This window comes from Protopterus annectens, chromosome 11.part0, assembly GCF_019279795.1.
Source record: "Protopterus annectens isolate FY-2018-M chromosome 11.part0, PAN1.0, whole genome shotgun sequence".
In the NCBI taxonomy this organism is placed as follows: domain Eukaryota; kingdom Metazoa; phylum Chordata; order Ceratodontiformes; family Protopteridae; genus Protopterus; species Protopterus annectens.
In genome coordinates, this window is record NC_056745.1 from 463,695,154 (window position 1) to 463,717,469 (window position 22,316).

General features: G+C 40.2%; 1 protein-coding gene across 1 annotated transcript in view; it reads right to left on the reverse strand.

The window, feature by feature from the left end:
• Positions 1-3,420: 3,420 nt before the first annotated feature.
• The window catches only part of UCMA (upper zone of growth plate and cartilage matrix associated), a 90,781-nt gene continuing 71,885 nt past the window's right edge, over positions 3,421-22,316 (reverse strand). The window contains exon 5 of the mRNA XM_044087966.1: positions 3,421-5,383. Within this exon, the coding sequence (XP_043943901.1) occupies positions 5,286-5,383 (98 nt within the window). The 3' untranslated portion in view covers positions 3,421-5,285. The remainder of the gene's footprint in view (positions 5,384-22,316) is intronic.

Sequence of the window (22,316 nt, forward strand, 5' to 3'; positions counted from 1 at the left end):
TCAATATGCAGACGATTCTACATTAATCTTCTCTGGTACTAACCTCTCAACTGCTGACAAAAACCCAAACTACATTCTCCACAACAGAAAACTGGATGCGCCAAAACTACCTCTCTCTCAATGCAAATAGATCTAAAATCCTACTACCCCCCCCCCAAGACCCTTTCATTCAACAAAAATGAATTCAAAGTCCTTAGCCAAACTAACTAACCCATAGAAGTGGTGCCTTCTACAAAACTCCTAGGCATAACTGTGGACGAACACCTCAAGTTCGACACACATATACAACAAAATATTTTAAAAAAACAACAAAAGCTAGGTATGTTGTATAGGAACAATCGCTTTCTCTCTCACTCCACTAGACATACTCTGGTCACTACATATCTTCTCCCTTCCTTATTATATGGTGCTCCTATCCTAACCAGCCTGTCCACCTCTGCAACCTCCAAACTAGAAAACTGCTACAATAAAATCTCTAAATTTGCCACCAATTCTAAAAATTCCACCCATCACTGCCTCACCCTTAAATTATTAAATTGGCTCGAACTTTCAAACTACCTTGACTACCTGCAACTATCCACAGCACATAGACTTGTATTTCATCCTACAAAATGCCCTGCTGTAGCTAATATCCTTCCCCCTTATATTCCTAATAGAACACTCAGATCAGAGCACCAGAATCTAATTGCTATCCTCAAACCTAAGCATCCTGCTGGCCAGCTGCTCCTCTCATATGCTCTAGGCAAAAAATGAAATGCTCTCCCCACCTCACTAAGAACCACATCTAACTGACAACTTCAAAACCCAGCTTTTCAAACACTTGTCCACTAAATGGAAATTCACCTGCCTCCACCCTACTTAATTTCCTTTCTAAGTCTATAAATTGGGAGTCCCTTCTTCTCATACTTTAACTCTTTACAATCTCCCATAGTCATATATACCTATGACCCTACACAAGCTCCCTATAACTCCATTAGCTTCACTCTCTGTAACCTACTGACAATTACTAGAGCTATGCTCACATGACTCAACTTTGTAAATAATGTAAATATTGTGAATAGTTTTCTACTTCAAAAACATGCATGTTAAGCAAACATATCCAGAATTCCTCTCTTGATGTATGTAACTGACTTCCACACTCAACACTTCAGTGCCATTGCTCAAAGGAAACTATATAACCCTTAACCTCTCTCTCTCTATGTATTCTGCTAACTATGCTTGTGAATATTCTTATTTTTTAACTCTCTTTACAATTTTATTTTGTGTACTCCTGCATTTTATTGTAACTGAATTTGTACAATGCTTTCTTGGAGCTTTTCTCCCCGGGCCTCCACTGAAAACGGGTCATCTTGGCCCAGTGGACTTCCACGGGAACCAAACTGGAAATAAATAAATAAATTCCTCAGTAAGCAAAGTTCAGTTAGAAGAAGCAGTAAGCACAATGAAAAGCCAGGCAGGGGAAGGTGGGAGTGAGGTGCTTACACCTGCTTGCCAATCTTGGGTGGAGGATTGCAGTCTGGTCATCATGCATCCAGAAGGAAAACAAGCAGCAGCAAACTACAGCAGTGGAGATAACATTACTGTAACCTCTTATAATTATTCTTTAAAACATTACATGATATGCTCCCAAGGTTCATATTATATACTGAATATATAAGCTTTTTGTTTTCCCATCCCTAGCCCCATTAAAACTCATTAGTACCCGTAACACTCTGTGGGGACTAGTATGTTGTTTCCTTCTATGTTTCATATTAACTACAAGTCACACAAAGTCTCCAACTTCAATTTCCCCACCCCTTTCCTTTTATCCAATCTATTCAAGCATCATCCAAAATCCACTGCATTTCATCCCTTCACTCCTCTTCCAACCACCACCACCATAGCCCAACTATAGCCCTTCCCCCATCCAGTCCTTCTATCCACACTATTACTCTAACATACATCTCTCTTCATTCACTATCACTCCACCTATCACCATATAATTGTTATTGGTAAGCCCTTTGAATTTCTTTGCCCCCTTTATTCCCAACCAGACATTTAATTTCTGCAAGCAGCCCCACATTCTTCCCTGCCTAAACCCAATATACTTCACCTAATCTACATAAGCCACACTCTCCTCTCCCACCCCTTTCCTTCTACCTTTTTTGCAATGTCTACCCACCAACCACACTCCAGTCCTCTTTCTTTCCTTGTCCAACTTCTTCCCTCCCCTTACCACTTCAAACAAGAACATGTCGATATAAATCCCACCTTACCAAACTTCCTGAACCTTGCTTCACAGTTCTGTTAGTACCACATAGACATGCCACATATACAGTTGCCTTGGACCAGGAATCCTACTTCTCCAGAAACTTCCTTCCCCACCCTTCCCTTCCTCCTCATCTGTAATCTGCTACTTATGTGTTAATCTAATATACTTCTCACACTGGTACCACTATTTACAGGTCTTGCTGTCACGTCCACTGCCTCTCACCAGAACCTTCCTTCGCAGTGGCCTTCCCCCTCCTTGGCCAGACCCTTCCACAATGTAAACCACAATCCGGAACCTCTCCCCTGCATCCCACTTTATTTGTCCAGCCCTTCTCTTTATTAGTTTCTGTTGCTCAACATTCAAGACAAACTACATCCTCTCCTACTGCATTCATTCCTTCTTTCACACCAGTTTCATTCCTTTCCATTGTCTTGTATGCAGTGGCCTGTCCTTCTCAGTAACTCCAGACTGATTAAAGCTTCATCAAAACTCATCATTTTCCCTCTGCTCTCTTGGTCATGTGATGTCCTAAACATCTCCAGATCTTCCAGTTCCCATTTCTTTAGTACCTGTACCTGTTCAAATCAATGATTTGCCTATCATTTGCCAGAAAAACAAAAATTTATGAGGAACAGTTCAAACATATGATGCAAAAATCTGGACATTCTGCGAAATCTGGAGAGTTGAATGGTATGTCACTAAAACATATTGTGATGACAGTCTATATTTCCTGTTTTTTTTTTTTTTCTCATGTAGCAGAACCCTTAAACAGTTGCATTTCTGTAGCACAGAGCAAAACTTGCAGTTCATACACATATACTTAAATTATCTGGTGTGAAATTATTATAATTCTGTGTATGCGTGAATATGTTCTGTGATCACAGATCTTTAAATGACAGATTTCATTATATCATTTTAAAGAATCATTTCCTTTAACTCTTTTGACCCTTGTCAGAGATTGTCACTACTGATGTTTTTTTTACTTATGATTGCGTGCTTTGAACTGCTGTTTCACTTTAACTGCTGTGCTGTATTCAGTCTTTAATTTTACTTGAGTATTTTGGAAAGATCATACATGGTGACCACCTTTTTTGGACTGTCTTAACACAGAAATAGCTGGCACTGTGCCAGAGAATTGCCAAAGAAGTTATGAAAACAAATCAGTCCCATGCAGGTTAGAAGAATATTTATTTTCTAGGATGGCAAGAAAAGATACAGTCTAATGACTAAACCTCTCTCTCACATTTTGTATGATTGAATGTTAAAAGTAGTACAACAGCAAGAAATACAGCAATAAAGTTCAAAAATTAATTTATTTGTGGGTCTAAGTATGCTGTATAACCCATCTGAGATGTGCCTTTTTGTGTATGCAGTTCAAGGCTGATTCTTCTAGTTTCTTCAGCTGGGAAGACCAGACTGAGGTAAGATTAGTTACACTGCACAAGGTCACATATTGAGTATTTTAGTTAAGCAGGGTTTAAGAATTAGTTGTCCCATTTTCTAAATTATTGTTCTTACCATAAACCATACTGTTTTTCACTTAGTAAATAAGACAGTCTGCAGGGTAATTGATGCTTATACCTGCTGATCAACAAGATACCATCTCATCCATTCCAACAGACCATTAATTCCCCCTGGAGAAGAGACCCATATAGTCCATTTATTCTTCCTAGGGGCAAGGTTTGAATGGTAGGAGAAGAACAGTCATCCTGCTCAAGGAATCTAAGGTTTTCTGTTGTGGCCCTAGTAATTCCCCTTGCACATACCCACTATATCCTAAGGTATGATATGCAGTGAATGCATGTGAAGGGTATGTCTTGCAGTTTTGTGAGAGGTGTCCCTTCAAGCAGCCTACTGTGTTGATGGCAAGTGCTTCCATTAATCCCCTGTCTCCACCAAGGATTTTGACATGGGGTCTGTGTCCTGGGCAAATGCCTTTCAACTCCCCCCTCTCCCACCAAGAGAGATGAGGAGGCCAGGCCTCATTACTCCTCTGTCTTCCAGACCTGCTCATTCAGTGTCCAGGCCACTAACTGAAACCAAGTTGGCTGGATTGTAGTCAGGCTTTATCCCTTTATGTCACTGAAATGGCAGGCTAATCAAGTTACAGCAGCAAATACAAATACACAACCATAGACTGCAACTGCTTACAGAGGTTTTATGAGACACATAGGCATTGCTGATGTGTGACCATAGTTAACTTTTTTGGTAATTATATCAAGCATATCTTGAAAAAAAAGCACAACTTCCAATTTGTAGCCATCATCTGAAATATTTTGTATCACTTAAATGAGTAGTCTGTAATCATGGTTACCTCATACTCAGTGAAATATATGCAAGATCATGGTTACAATTAACTACTAATTATGTCAGGCTGTTTCTTCACTTTTACTGCCTGAGAGACCAAAGTAACTAGGTTATAATATGTTGAAATGTAGCAAGTCACCCCCCCCCCCAAAAAAAGTTGTTTCTGTTAAAAGAAACACATATCAGGCTTTCCATCTGTAACAAAGCCATAGTATATCTGACCAGTCATCTGGTCAAGAACTGGTAACAAGCAAGGCATAGATGACTGTCCGTACAATATTCTCATTGTGAATAACCATATCTTTTTAGTATATGAACTCTTTTTCACCATCCCAGAAAATAACTCCAAAGGTCCAGTATTATTATATTATTCTCATTTTAAGTCTCCTGTGATGCTAATAAAAAAAAAAAACACTAGATTGCACAAGAAAAATTGTCATTCTTATAGATATATGTCATATTTTACAAAGTTTTAGCTCACATTGATTCTTATTTTAGCAGAGTTCACTCTGAATATTTCCAGGGCCGTCTATACTAAAGAATGCACTATGGGAAGCAGGACAAAGTAAAAGTAATGTATTTTAATACTGCTATGCTTGTCATATTGCGCACGCACATTCACACACATTCATGTGTGCCAAGTATTGTAATATCTTTTCCAAAGCTGTCTTTATTGTGTTTTTTTCACGAATGCCTCTAGCAGCTTTTGGGCTTCTTGCTTTACTGTTTAAACATGATGGCGGTTGTACTGGTAAGATGGGTAACGACCATCATAGTGCCATTGACGCCACTGTTCAGTAACTTCACGGTTTCGTTCATATTGCTCTAAATGACAAAGAAAGAACAGAACAGATGTTAGAGTTTTGTAGTGTAAATCAGCTAATCCTGAACTTAAATTTTTTTTGTGAGAAACATAATCTCATAGTCACTATAGCTGGAAAGAGTTAGAGATATTAAACACAATAGCTGAAATGCTTCTGGTGGTACTGAAACAGTATGGAAAATCACGCCTGCTGGAGGCACATTTGTATTCAGTGTTTGGTGCAACAAACCATTCAAGAACGAATGGTCTGTTGATCAGTATTAAAATTTGCCTTGAACCCCAACTTGGGTTAATTTTTAGGGACTTACGAATATTTTCTTTTATGTAGTCACATCTTAAATTATTTGCCAGACCACATAAAGCGGCATGTGGGAAGCATGGTTATCTATCTCTTAATTTTGCAGCAAAAATAACATACATTTATATATATTTTTTGAATGGGAATAACCCATCTGTAGAAAGTTACATAAGATTATAAATATTTAGTTTAGAATACCACAGACTATACAGGGTAAAAAGATTTACAGCAAGGCAGGAGGCATTCCAGTAAAAGAATAGGCACATTCAACATGTATGTCCAAATCATGCATGAACATGCAATCTGTATTACATTTGAATAACAACTAGCAAATATTAAACATTTCACAATAATAGATTAATTTGTACAAGTAACCAAATTTGATATTGCTTCACTGATTTTTCCATGAATGTAATAAGCTCTTAATAAACCAACAGTGTGTAAACAGATACATAAAAAACTTAAATCATACCCTCATCCATAGTTAGAAAGCAGAATAACAAAATCAGACTGGAGATGGGAGACCAGCAAGTAAATCAAATGATGCCATAGTTATGTTTGCATTCCCAATTTACAAAGGGATGTCTTTTAGGAGTCTTCTTAAATGTTTTTTTAAAGATTTGATGATTTATACTGAGTAGAGAGTTTCACAGCTTCTAGCTTGCAAGAGAACATGTTGACTCACCAAAAATGGTTGCAATAGATGGAGAAATTCTCATCAAAAATGACACTGTGGGATGTACCACCTACATATTATAGACTAAATAGCTAGACGTTTATGTGGAAAGTGTAGAACAGTATGTGCAGTCCATAGGCATATTCTTGTTTGGAAATAGATGATGTCCAACCAAAGCTTTTGTTTTAGAAAAAAAATGGTGTGTGCTACTTGAATGCCATTCTACAAATCTGACTCTATGCTAATATATGCTTGCTAAGGTTTAGATGATTTAAATCTGTAAAATATCGATATAATAGGCTATTAGGTACTAGGTCCCTTACACATTACCGAAACACCACTTCACTGACTTTCACATCACGCTGACTGCTCAGAACACCAACTGGAAAATGACGGTGAGTACACAACAATAGTAACAAACAAAACAAACCCATGTGGGGGGAAGCACTCCCACACTCCCCTAACTAAATATAACAACTCCAAGATCGGACTACTGTGGAAGTAAGGGGCAAAGGTCGACATGCTGCCCAAGCTCTTCCTTACCATCAGTTTTCTGTCGGTGTTCCGAGCGGTCGGTGTTATGTACTGTCAGTGTTGTCGGCTCGATCATGTGAAAGTCGGTGAAGTGGCGTTTAGTTAATATGAAGGGGACCCTGGGTATTAGATAACACTGAGCACTAGTGATACATATATGATATGTCAAAGAAAATTTTATAGGTTTATAGGTATGTATACAGTAGCTCTCTCTCCACTCTCCACACACCTAGACTGTCAAAGTAAATCAGTCACTTTCTGATCCAGATAACCTCCTTACCATACACAATACCACTTTATACAATTTTGGATGTAAATGGTGTGTTGTTTTTACATTTTATTTTGTTGGTGATGACAGACCCCTGACATTTTTCTTGGAGCTGAAAACTCCTACTCTGATATCATGAAAGACTGAACATATAAACCTCACAACCTAAATTAGGGCACTACATTTCTATGCTAAATGCATTAGTGGGAGTTTCTTTCTTCCTAGAAAGACAAGTTGTAAACTAGGTCTTGTAGGTGGAATACCTTACACTGGCAATTAATGTATTTGAGGATGTAGTAGGTAAACCGCAATGTAAGTAAAAAAGCTGCTCTTCTAAAGATGGTGTTTCTTTATACCTAGAATGCTATTTGTGTACAAATCATTGTTCAATATCTTTATTGATGTCAGTTTGTGAGGGTGGTTAATGAGAAAAGGCAAGTAAAAAATGAGACTAAAGAAATCACAATATAATCTTCACTTTTTTTGCAAAATCACTTGCAACTTTAATATGAGAAGTATCACTGGAAATGAAATTAAATGTGAAACAAAGAGGCTTCAGGAAGTGATCAATATGCTTTAAATCACCTTACCTGCACCCCCTGTTGTAGCTCTCCTTCTAGCAGATCACTGATTGTTTCTGGCCATTCCCGCCTTCTTTGCTCTACCCGCTCCATTCGCCCTGCGGGCTCACTCCGCTCCCCTACCCTGTCCCCTATTTCTACCCACCCCCAGTACCTCCAAACTTATACCTCACCTTATAGTCCCTCCCTCCTTTCCTCCCAATCACATTACACCTCTCCATTAGTCCCTCCCTGGTCATTGACCAATCGGGTTTCTCATTACCCCCCCCACTTCCTCCCCACACCCCTAACACTCCATCTTTCACTTACCTTCTCCTCCCATATCATTCATTTCTCCTATTACCATGCATAGCCTTCCATCAAAAGTCCTTCTCTTCTCACCCCTCATCTTGCTTCTACCATTACTATATCATCTAATCTCCTTCACTACCTTTCTTGTGCTCTCTCCTCCTCTGACACCCCATAAGCAGCCCACCTCCCACTTCCACAAAACCTCCGCCTCTTTAATCTCTTCCCACCCTCTACTTCTCTTCAAAATAAAACTACTTCCAATCCCTAACACCCACAAACTTAAAGCAAACCGCTACCAATGTTACCCATCTAGCTACAAATGTAATAAACTTACCCCCAATTATACTCTCCTTCATTTCGCTGGCGATATTCACCCCAATCCAGGTCCTAATTTCTCTCCTACAAATCCCCTATCTAACTTCTCTCCAATAAATCTGCCCAGCTGCAACAATAAACATATTAATAAAAATCTCAAGATCCTCACTATTAATGCACAAAGCTTAAAAAATAAATTCACACTCTTCCATGCCTGGCTTAGCCATAACTCCCAAGACATAGTAGCCATCTCTGAAATATGGCTAAAACCTCACATCAATGACTCTGAATTCCTTCCTCCAGGATTTAATTCTCTCCAATCTGACCGCACTAACAAAAGAGGTGGAGGAGTTGCTTTAATCTACTCCAACCTCTTAACTATCACCCCATACCCTAACTCCCTTCCATCATTCAACAATGCAGAACTAGTCATTGGCATACTAAAATTGAACATCCACAAAAGCATTTGCATTATTTCCCTCGTATATTCCTCCTGGTAATAATGCAAATACTTTGGAAGACATCCTCTCCTGGTGCTCTTCTAACATCAAATTAGAAACCTTTATTCTGGGAGATGTTAACATTGACTGGAGAAAAATCAATAATTTTAATCCCTCCATTACCATCAATCTATTCAACTTCACTCAACTCACTAACTCCATTACTAGACCTAATAAAACAACCCCCCTGGCACCATACTCGACTGGATACTTGTATCCCATCCTAACAAAATTATTTCTACTGGTGTAATTCCCGAGCCTTTAGGAGACCACCTCCGTGCCTTCTCTATTCGAGTGACTCCCACTTCCCCTCACTCTCACCACTTCATTCAAACACGTAACCTAACCAACTTTAATCAAAATTATTTCTCTAACTCCCTTAAACTAACAAACTGGAACCCCCTAAAACACTGCCACTAGATGAAGCCATCGAATATTTCAATTCTACATTCTTAACTATCCTTAACTCACTCCCAAACTCCAATAAGAAGAAAAAGACTCAAAACTAAACCCACCCTATGGCTCTCCAAAGAAACAAAAAAGATTATGCACCAAAGTGACAAATCCTGGAAAGCTTACCTAAAACACAAACTGCCTGAAATCCTCCTCCAGTTTAAGCAATTAAGAAACCTGGCCAAAAAACTAGTCATTAGAGATAAAAAGTCTTACTACATCAAACTACAAGAAAACCACACACGAAATCCAAAACAATTCTGGAACTCCATTAACTCTCTCCTTACACCTGGTACTAAAAACAACCCCTGTCCTGACTCCAGCAAATCTGACCCTGAAATTGCCTCTCTATTCAATTCCTTCTTCACTTCTTCCATCGCTGAACTAACCAAGACTTTTAACAACAACCCTCCCACCCATATCAACCTTCCTCTCCCCCCCCCCCATATTTGAACTCAAACCTGTTCCAACCAACCTAATAAAGAAACTTCTCTACAAACTCAAACCTTGCTCAAATGTCCCTGATGACATCCCTTCCTCCTTCCTAAAGATAGCCTCTGATTCCATTGCTATACCTATCAGCATCCCAATAAACAGGTCTCTACATGAATCCAATGTACCCAAACTTTGGTGTTCTGCTTTCATTCTTCCACTTCATAAAAGTGGCAAAAACTGTAATGTCTCTAGTTTCTGCCCCATTGCCATCCTCTCCCCTCTATCCAAAATCCTCGAAAAATGTATACACCTGCAGCTCTTGCCTTTCCTTACTGAACACCAATTACTCCCCCCCACCCAACAGGGCTTCCGCCCTGGACACAGTACTAACACTGCCCTTCTCTCTTTTCTTCACTCTGTGAACTCAGCCCGTGACTCCGGTAATTTAGTCTCATCTGTTCTACTAGATCTATCTAAAGCCTTTGACACCATCTCACACTCCCTCCTTCTAAACCATCTCTCTAACCTCAACCTTAGCCAAAAAGCTCTTTCCTGGTTCACTAGCTACCTCTCAAACAGATCCCAAGCTGTGAAATGGGGCCAAGCTACATCTACCTTCCTTCCTACACCTACCGGAGTCCCTCAAGGTTCCATTCTTGGCCCATTACTATGCAACATCTTTATTAATGACTTCCATAAAGCCATCCCCAACACCACAATTGTTCAATACGCTGATGACTCCACTCTGATCTGCCATGCCCCTAACCAAACAGAACTCCAAGCTCTAACCCAAACTGCATTTTCAACCACTGAAAATTGGATGTTCCAAAATCACCTATCCCTTAATGCCAACAAAACTAAGATCCTCCCCCCTCCCCGCCAAATCCTCACCAATTGACAAAAACTCCTTTCATATTACCAGCCTAACTCCACTATCGAAATAGTAACCTCCACCAAACTTCTCAGTGTAATAATTGATGACCAGCTGAAATTCAATAATCATATCCACCTAAACATCAAAAAAAACACACATAAAACTTGGCTTATTGTACAGAAACAATCACTTTCTGTCTCCTTCCACTAGGCTAACCCTCGCCTCTACTTACCTCCTTCCCTCTCTACTTTATGGTGCTCCCCTGCTCACTAATCTATCATCCAGACTTACCTCCAAATTGGAACAATGCTATAACAAAATATCCAAATTTGCTACCAATGCCAAGTCCATCACTCATCACTGTTCCTCCCTCCACTCTCTAAATTGGCTTGAACTCCCCAATCATCTTACCTTTCTCCAACTCACCATAGCCCATAAATTACTGTTCCATCCAACTAACTGGCCTGCTCTTTCCAACATTCTTCTACCCTATACCCCCCTTAGATCTTCTCAACAAAACCTGATCACAGTACAAAAACCTAAGCGCCCAGCTGGCCAAATGCTTTTATCCTTCACCCCTGCTAAAAAATGGAATGCCCTACCCACCTCTCTAAGATCCTGCAACAACATGGACAACTTCAAAGCCCTACTTCATTCCCACCTCTGTCTAAATAGAATTTGCAACTGCACTCTTCAACCTACTCCATTCAAACCATCCTCCTCCTTCTCTCCTGGCTAACCTCCATTCTCAACTAAACTCTTTTTGTTTAGCCTCTCCTAGAATACTAGCTGTATCAGCTACTTATATCTTCCTACTTTCATAATCCCTGAATACTTTACTTTATTATTTTTTTCTTTTTCTGCTGAAACCTAACTGAAATCGTTAATAATTGCTATTTTTTGCCATCTGACATCAGTATTGTATTCTGTTTGTAACTTCCTGTTTAATTATTGTAATATTTTTGTCTGAACTCTTTTTGTAATAAATACTGTTGTTTTTGTGGAGCTTTTCTCCCCGGGCCGCCACTGAAAACAGGCCCCAAAGCCCAGTGGACCTCCCCGGTAATCAAACAGAAATAAATAAATAAATAAATTTGACTCAGGATACATCTTCCCTATATTTCCCACTATGCACAGCTTCAATACTCCTAAATAATTTGATAAGAGAGAGATTATAAAAGAAATTGCTCAATCACTGGAAAAACTGTGTTAAAATATAACTCAGTTAAGCACTGAAGGAAATGTGTAGTCTGAAATCTCAAGCATGGCATTTTTTTAAATAATATTGCTGTTAATCTAAAAAATATCACATCTCCTCTGTACCCTTACTTTTTCAGGAGTGAACCCAAACAGTAGGTGTAGTTTTTGTTACACTGCTTCTACTCAATTAAAGATAGATCATTCTTGCTCCCTGTGTCTGATACTACAGTACACTTAAGTGTGTATTTGTAGTCCAACCCCATATGTGTATTGGAGCCGTCCAAAGGGTCCATCCAGTACAGTGACAAAAGTCCTACTCAGTGCTTCTACCAGATGATTATAGAGTCTCAAGTATTAATGCCATGTTATTGTAACTGATGTGTCAAGTGCTCATCTCATGCAGTTAGGCTGGCTTTTGACCGGATTAGTCTCACCAGCCTAGTAACCTCTTTTCAATGGTGATCTGAGGTGGTATTTATACTTTTATGGGAAATTTAGTCAGGATATCCAGGAACTTCCCCTAGTATTTTTAATAAGTGCCATGGAATCTTTTACACCTCCTGCGCTACCATCATTTCAGGCAGATGGGACCTCAGTTTATTATTTCATGCAAAGAACAAAGGGATCACTTTTATTATCAAGTGTATTTCATTCATTTCTGTTAGATGCCACTAAGGTGTCCCTTCCCCCCATGACTACAGCACACAGCCACAGTGCCTTTTTCATTATACAGCACTTGGAGTTTGACACAGTGGCTGTAAACTAAATGAGAAGTATGTCTAGATAACAATGTAGAGCTCATGTATGTATGCAACCCTTCCACTACAACCTCAAATGATTCTACAAGCATTGCCACTCATACGTTACCCTGGACCTTCAGATTGCTGTCAACAAGTACAGTTTATTCACTACTTAACACCCTTCCCAGGTTTTGCAGTGTCATGACTACCCCCAACTCCCTGATAACTCTAGATGTTTTATTTCCTGCATCTTTCAGTTTTGCAAAAGCACAGAAGCTTTCAAAGTTGCAACAGCTCAGTAATCTATGCACATTATCTTACAGTCAATCAGAGCAGAACAGTGACATGTTAAAAGTGTCTTTGCTATAGTCAGACAGAAATTATGCCTTACCACCCGCCTATTCCCAAGTCCTGGTTCAATCTTCTTCCATTTCACTTACGTCAGAAAGAAAAGTGAAGAACTGTATTCCTCATGTATGGCCCTCCCCTTCATTTACAACAGAAAGGGAAACAAAGGAAAAACTTCCATATGCATAACCATCCTGTGTACTTTCAACAGAAAAAAGAAGAAACAGCTTCCACATGTATGGCACTCCTTTATCAAGAATTTTCCCTTAAAATTAAGATCATCTCAAACTGGCAGTCAAAAAGTACAACTTCATATTCTAGGGTCCTAGGTGGAATACACAAAGTTTTACATTTTTAAGAATGACATTTTGTCAACTATATTTATTTACTAAATGTCATACAAAAATAATTTGCTGCTGAGAACGTGGCAGAAATTCCTTCCTTTGCGAAATGTTGGCTACCAGTAATTTCTCCGTAATCATGTCTTAGGAAGGCCTGGATATGTAACTATTTTACCCCTATAGCTTCTGAAGCTGTAGATAAAGGTTTGAGAGCAGGAGCTAGCCAAAGGGGCCTGAAAAGAAGGTACATGGCACTCTTGGGGCTCTGGTATTTGTCACACCCCTACTTATATGGTGACCTCAGATAGTATTATAGCCTGTGACCTAATAAGAGGCTTGGGTGTTTTATACCTCTTTTTTTCACTGCATGTGTGCAGGCTTATACATTTCCTCATTGTACTGTCTAGTCAGAACAGAAGAGAAGACAGTCACCATGATAGTAGCAATGTGTCAGCTTATTCATGGATAATTTATTCTTCAAGAGAATATCTTAAGAGTTTTGAGCACAGGATTTTTCATATCATCCACTCTGTCCTTCCACTTTACGAATGTATAAACAGCATCCAAGTTAAATAAAAGTTTAACTAAATTCACTCAATTTAAGTTGTATATTTTATACTTTGTTATATTATGGTGAAACGTTCATTTTATGGCTAAAGCATTAGAGCTTCAAAAATGCTATTCCTGAAAATTAAGCAGAAACATAAATCCTTAACAAATCTGAAAGATCCTTTTACCTTACAGACATTTTTAATATTCCTTGAAGTCCTCATAAATGGTCCACTAGCTGAACATAATGTTTCATTCAGGTAGCAATTTAACTTCAGAGGGTGTCATACTTAAGTTTTGTGGGTTTTTTCAGTACTACTTAAGGAGCATAATTTATTAGTATAAATATCACCTTGGGTTTCCCCCGGAAACTAGCCATAAGCATGGTAAGGCTTCCTTACTTACCAGAATGAAATCAATAAAATAAATTATTTTCCTGCTTCTAGTGCTGGTCAGACTAAGTTACCACAGCGGTTTAAACCTCTAGTTGAAACAGCCCAATAAAAACAGAATGTGCAGTTTGAAGCTTGCTTACTGAAGTGCAACATTGTGTTTGATCATATAGATACTTGGCTTTCTCATACTATACTGTCTGTTTGTGTTAGTTAACTGATTTTAAATATAAGTGAATCAATTAAATGAATAAACTCAGTCCCACAGGGCAACACATAGGTAATTAAACTAGAAAATCTTACGCCATTTAGGATAGCATAACAAACTATTTGATAATACTCTTGGTGCCACGTTTTCAAATGTTATAGAATATGTTTGTGACATGCATCAGACATTAGTTAGAAACATCCGTAATGCAGAAACAAAGCTGAATGAAATGTTTTTGATTTTCAATTAAAAGGAGATACTCCTGCTGTTTACTTCAAGAGGATTTTGGTGTAGCCTGTCTGCTATAACTCATATTAGATTTGCCTAATGAAAGAAAGAGAACAAGAAGCAGTCTAGACTGTACTTTGTGTGTTTGATATTTTACCTGCCCTCTCATTTTTTCTCCCCTTGTCCCATGCCTGTTGAATACATCCTTGGATACCCTTTCCACCATCCTTTCTGGCAGATTAGTTGATGCCTCCCTGCAGTCACTATGAAGAAGCACTCTTGCAAATCCAGGAAATTGTTGGGTCTTATAATCTGCTACCTGTGGTCCCTCTTCCCCCATTATATTTCCTACTCAAGGTTTCATGTTCATATCTTCCTGGAATGACCCTCTACACCTATAGTATGCCTCTCTCTCTAATTATCCATAGGTTCATAGGTTAGTACTAAGCTAACTGTCCTTGCAAGCCATTTTAAACCTACCAATTATCCCTTGTGAGACTCAAACCCTGCACCTTGTGTTTGTAAAGCAAACACCTTAACCATTAGGCCACCCTCCCCCCCTTAAAGGAGGCAGTTTGCACTCTTCCTATCACGGTGTGTGTCAGCAGCTCACTCTACTCTGCCTTACCTTTTAATATAGAATTTTCCATTTATCTTCCTTGGGAAAACTGGAGCAAAATGTTCATAGGTTTATAGGTTCATAGGTGTGTACTAGGCTAATGGCCCTGGGGCCTTTACAAGCCTATCCAGAGGATTACCCTAGTATCATGCCACCCAACCTTAGTTCCCAGTGCCTCTGTCGAGTAAAGCCACTGGAGTTATCCCCGGGGTGAATTTTCTATTTCCCATCCACTCATCAAGATTTCTCTTGAACAGGGTCAACAAGATGCTCTGCTTGACATGTATGGGAAGTCTATTCCACAGCATGCGCAGTCCCTGAGTTATGAACTTATCCTTCCAGTATGGTCTGTTGAATGTGGTAATGAGGTTGAGGTCTCTGGAGTGTGTGGTGCAGAGGGATTGGGATTTCTTTAGATGTAGCATTTCTAATTGAGCTGGGTCAGACATGGCTTTGTAAGTCAAGCAGAGATCGCCTCTAAGTTGGCGATGTGAGACAGAGAATAGTTGGAGTTTTTTGAGTCTGTCCATACAGGACAAGTGTTTAAGGCCTAGGATCCTCTCTGTGAGGTACTTTTGAGGCATTTCCAGTTGTTGCAGGTGTCTAGTGAGGTACATGCCAAATGGGGCATTGTATTCGACTATTGGCCTAATGTGGGAAGAGTAGAGGGAGACAATGACCTCTTTCTTCCTGGATGCAAAACCCTTAGTAATGAGACGTGACACATAGAAGGACTTTCTGACCACAGTGGCAATGTGGTGATCAAAAGAGAGGTTGCTGTCAACCTGTGTTCCCAGATCTCTTATAATGCCTTCTGTGTTCAGTAGACTACCATCAATGTGGTAATTCATGGGAACTGGGTTTTTCCCAAGGGGATGATGACACATTTTATGGCATTGAGCTTATGGCCATGGTTCTGACACCAGTTGTTGGTCTCAGTGAGGGCATTCTGTAGGATGTCAACATCACTTGGGGAGTTAATTATAGCTCCCAACTTGCAATCATATATGAACTTTGTCAGCCAGAATCCCTTCATGTTGGCCTGGACTTCAGAGAAGTAGATACCAGACAGGAGGGGACCCAGGACCGAACCCTGTGGGACTCCACTCATGACTAGTTGGCAGTATGCCTTGCAGTCAGCTACTTTCACACTGTGGATTCTATCTGTAAGCCACTTTGCAACTCACCTAGTGATATAGGGGTTGATGCCTAGCTTAGTGAGTTTTTCTATGATTCCTGAGTGGGGAATGGTATCAAAGGCCTCGGCCAGATCAAGGTAGGCTGTATGAACCACCTTGCCTTCATCCACAGCTCTGGTGACTGCCTCAAAGAAGTCGACCAAGTTGAGCAGGCATAATCTACCCTTCACAAAACCAAACTGTGTGGGATCCAGAGTTTGGAGATTCCCTGTATCCTTGTTTATTAGGTCCATGATGATGCGTTCCATTGCTTTGCATATCAGACTCATCAGGCTAATGGGGCTATAGCTCCCAGGGTCTGTAGTTACTCCTCCTTTGTGGATAGAAAGCCTTGTGGTTGTCTTTACTATCTGCTGCAATTCTGTTTTCATAGCTAGCTTTAGAGGATTTGATGAGGGATCTCAACTTTTCTGAAGCTAATAAGGGAGTTTTTCCAGTCTTGGGACTTCACCTTATTCCACATCAGTTTCCTCCTTCTGTTGTAGAGTTTGTTTATGGTATTGGACCACCAGATTGGCTTTCTTTTTTTGGAGGAGAGCGTCTTGGTTCTATTGGGTATGGCGAGATCCATGTATTTGTGTACATGTTCATACAGTGCATCGGTGTATGATTCGGATGTCATGCAACTATTCTCCATTTGCATGGGTGCCATGAAGTTAGCCACCTCTGTTTTTAGGAGGCCAAAGTTATCTTTGGAGAAGTTTTTCATGGTGGTTACCTTTGCAGGGTGGGGGTGGGGTTGGGGATGGGGGGTAGGAGGGATGTGGATTTCCAAGGTGATTAGTTTGTGGTCAGATCTAACCAGGGAGAAGCTGACTATTGGTGTAGAGCAATGGTCGCCCATGTTAGTAATGACCAGGTCAAGGATGTTGCTATCTCTAGTGGGGGTAAGAACGAGCTGGTCCAGGGCATTGGAATTAATGAACTCCAGGAAACATTGGGCAAGTGTATTGATACGTGAGTAGTTTTCCCAGTTAATGGAGGGGTAGTTGAAGTTGCTTAGTATGAGAGTGTTAGGTTGGACCCTAGTATTCTCCAGGGTGCTTAGGAACGTGGAGTGTTAGTCTTGGGACATGGTTGGGTACCTATAGCAGGCTATGACCTGAATCGCTGTCTTACCCAATGTTAGCTGCACCTGAAGTATCTCTGATGCGTTATGTTGGGCTACCAGTCTAGAGGTGTGCGCATCCTTTATGAATATGGAAATACCACTGCCTTTGGAGCTTTGGTCCAAGTTCTGGGGCCGAAAGGTGTGGAAAGAGTTATAGCCTGGCAGTGTAGGGGTGCTTTCTGCTGCCTTGAACAAGGTCTCTGTTACAGCACAAATGTCAATGTTCTCCATTTTAAGGAGTGCTTTGAGCGAGTGCATTTTGAGATTTAGACTTTTAACATTGAGCAGCATGACCCTCAGTTTAGAAACTTTGTTTTTCCTTATTCCATAAAATTTCTCATCTTTTTTCAGCTTAGACAGGTCTGTCTCACAGTCTACTTTTTTGCTATATACCTAAAAAAAAATCTTTGTTCCCTTTCTCAACACCTTTCCACAAAATTGCTTTCAATTTGCACCTTTGCAGCCTTCACTTCCTTTATTTATTTATTTTTTTCTCCTCAATAGGTTCATAAGTAGTTAGCAAGCATAACGTGCTAAAGACAGTTGAGAAGTCTAGTCCAATTTCTCAACTGTCCCAGAGTACTCTCTGTGTAATGAATTGCTCAGAGTCACACAGTAGGAAAATGAGGCTAAGAGAATTAACTCCTGGATTACAAGAAACAACTCATTAAAAGCTTATAGCCTTAATCATATATGGTAATTAACTGACAAAATTATCTTCATCTGCTTATCATGAATTGCGGAAAAATGATGCACCTTCTATCCTTCAGTCCAAGCTCACTTCCCCATAATCTAACACTTTATAGCTTCTCTCTCTGTCTGCCACTCCTGTCCACCTCTTCTATACCTCGTCTGTTACCTTAAGTGCTGTCCTCACATCTCTGTATGGCTACAGTGACCATCTCCTCTTTTCATTTTACCCCATTCTGCAGACCCTTGTCCATATCCCTCAGCACCCCATCACTATCCATTCTTATAGCTTGCTCCCTCCCTTAATTTTCAGCTTGAACCCCTAACGTATCTCTGTCCCCATTCCCCAGCTCTGCATGATTCATTTCCCTAAATTCCCACACCATCATCATTGCCTTTGTATTTTACACTTTACTCGCCATTATGCCAGATAGTAGTATGATTACTGATGCTTTCACCTGTCCATCCATGACCCCTTACACATCAGTAAAGACCACCTCCAGAATTATATCCTTTCTGGAACAGTCCTGTGCTAGCTGACTGAACCATTCTTGGTCCAATACCTCATTTAGCTTCTGGTCCTTCTCCATCATGAAACTCAGAATCTCCTAGTCTGTGCCTAGCTAATGCAGATACTCCAGAATTATAATTGTCTTCCTTCTACCATTAATTTTCTTTTTCCCAATTTCTCATTCTCTTCCTTTGACCTGTTTGGGGACTGATGCACTATACTGATTTGACAAGAGTTCCCTTCCTCAGTTACATTAGCTGTTAGAGTGTTTACCTTAGGTTCTGACCCAGTTGGCTACCTTGCCTCCCTTCATGAAATGCTCTTCCTGTTTATATCTGATGCCTCCATTATGTGTATCACTATTCCACTTCCATCCCTTCCCTGTTATTCCTGAACAAGCTATTACAGGGTACCTACATGTTCCATCCCTCTTGTCACTATTTCACATTTATGTGATACCAGTAATGTCTACACTTCCATCCTCCATCACTGCTTGCATTTCCTTACCTTCATACACAGACTGCTTATAGTACATAATACAACCTAGCCAAACTCTGTCACCCCATCTTTTTCTTCTTCTTCTTCTTCAGTATTCTGTATTAATTGTGTCTCCCTGCTGGCTGTGTACCTCCCCCTCCTACTTTTGGGACACCCCCTACTTTCCATATTAGCTTAAAGGCATGGTATGGTACTAAAGTTGTAGCTTTCCAACCCAGCTTTGTATACTGCTACCCTTCTGTGCTATGCTGCAGATTGTCCTTTCCATACATTTGGTGAGTCTGTTAGGTCCTCCCCTATCCTTCCTACCAGTACCAAACTCTTCCCCCAAGTCCAGTGTCACACATGCTCACTGCACTTCTTTATCCTGTCTGTTCTCAGAATCTTGGATACTAACACTGGTAGCTCTGAGAATACTGTCTCAGATTTCCTATCCTGGCTTCTCTCTGTTATTTTGATGACTGTGCTTGTTATCACCTCGCCTGTCTCCTCTGACAAGTTCTTGGTGCCTATATGCACCACAACTTGTAACCACTCAAGCCCCTTGATGACACTCTTACTCACTTTCTCTAATCTGCTACGAAGCCTAAGGTCTGAGACTGGTTTCACTATAAAGGGATCTCACCTATCTCTCTTGTCAAAACTCTTAACTCCCTTTGTGACTGAGTCTCCAAACACACAATGGCAGTCATCTCTTTAACTTTCATGCCACTACCACTTACACTAGCATCATTCTCTCTCTTCACTTCCAACATTCTCAGCCCTCCTCATTGCTTATGCTGTTGCCCCTCTTCACTGTCTTTGCTGCTGACCCTCCCAGTGCTGCACCTGACTTCCTTTCCAAATCTCTGATATTCCTCTTGCAAGCCTCGGTCAATGTTCTGTTTCCTTTATCTCCTGTCTCTCCCATTTAATTAAGTGCACCTACTGCCCATTTCTGTCCTGATCTCCTTGTGACACCAGCTTCTGAACAGCCACTTGTAGCTCTGTTCCTCCTCATTGCCTAAGCCAGCTCTCTGCACCATAATTCCACTTTCATTTTCTTCTTCTTTTCTTGTCTTTCATGGTTGCAGCTCCCGTTTTCTCCACTCACCCTATTTTCTTTTTTCCCCCTTTTTGTTCCTCTTCTGCTTCATTCTCTCTAGTACCCCAGTGCTCCCATCCATTTTCAAGTCTACCAGCTTCTCCTATAGCCCCCAACTTATCTCTTCCCTAAAGCTGGGGCCAGTGTGGAACCTGAAGGCATCCTGGAGTGTCATACCATTGACTGCTTCCACTTGGGATTTTTTTTTTCATTTATGACCTTCTCCCTTAATTCCCCCAGCTCTCCTGCATTTGCCTGTTAGATCCAATCACTCACAGCAAGAGGTTCTCCCCAGTCAACCATACCACCCTGCACAGAATACCTTGACAAATGCACCCCCGCCCTGCTGACAATAAGCATGCCCATCCTTCCCTGCCAGTAACTCAGGTACCCGAGCCACAGATCAAACCTTAGTTACGGCTTTATTTATTTAGGCTATGATACTGGCATTTTCTCCATTCACCTTAATCTGTGTCACCCAACTTTCATGTACTCCTCTAACAACCTCTGGCCATGTCCTCTTCTCCTTACAGTGTATAATATTAACTTAACCAAACTAGACAACCTTTTCCACTCCAGCTTGTCCACTGTTCTGTTATTACTTCCTCCTCTCCAGTACCATCCAACCCTTTCTCACCTGGCTAGTCAATCCAACATCATTATTAGTTCCTATATTTCCCCTGAAGCACCCTTTTCTTATGCATATGTGCTCTGACACCCAAAGCTCCTTCAACCAAACAGCAGGTCTACATCCTGAGTACCTGCTGTATCTCTGCCTCGCCTTCTCTTTCTTTCCTGCCCTTCTCGTTCAGCTTGTACTGTTCTTTTCTCTGAATCTTGGATCCTTCTCTAAATGTTATGGTAGACAAATGACAACTTAATAAACAATGAAGAGTAACAGAGAAACTAGTATTATGTTAATTACTTTAACAATGCTTATGCAGCACCAGTTAAATACATCTTAGTTTAGCAGTGAACATGTCCCCAAACTTCTGCAGTATTGTTTAGATTTCCTGAACATGGATAGGAGATAGTTCCTGTGACAATGCTTCCTCATCCACTGATGTATCACATCAAGCCTCACTGAGGAGGTGTAACACAAGATCTTCCTTACATTCCTCCTTTAACCCACTGAAGATATCAAATATCAGTGTCTATGTATCGTTATAGGGTTTTAGCTTCTTTACATTGCAAAGGTTTCTGTCTCCTTCCTGACAACTCCTCCACATATCTTTGTCACAAAAGTGAAATGAGCTTCCTATCCTGCTTTTTATATCACACAAATACATGGACCCAACAGCCAATCAGAATGGCAGTGTTAGCAGATGAAATGGCAAAAGGGTCCTGCTCTGTTACCAAAAATACAGATAACCCTTCCAGACAAAGTGCAACTAAAGGTCATGTCCTTTTTATCCAAGACATTTTTTAAGGGTTTCTCAAGAAAGCTCACTTATGGTATAGAAAGAAGGGAAAATATAGAAAGGAATACTACGCTGGGATAAATATCATTATTTTTCAGTTGAAAACTGTAAAAGATGTAGATAATCTCTAATTTCTGTTTTCAGTAAAACATGCAGCGTAATTGAAAAAAAAATGTGTAAACCTGTCGTAACATCATTCATTTTGTTTTCAGGAAAATGCATTAGAGCTTTGGAAGTGAAACTGGTTTAGTCACACACACACACACACACACACACACACACACACACACACACACACACACACACACACACACACACACACATGCATTATAAGATTTGTGCTATTTTTCTCAAGACTATCTCTTCCTGTCACTTTTTGCCAAAGGTTGTGTTGCCACAAGTGGACTAGATGTTTAGAGTGGAAGATGTGAATCTAAAAAGAACCAGGAAAATCTAAAATATATTGCTATCTGTATAAGGGATCTTGCCATGAGAGAAAGTACTAACTGAATAATTGATGATTTGTTCTAAGATTCTTCAAGAGATGCAACAACTTTGAAGTTTGTAGGAT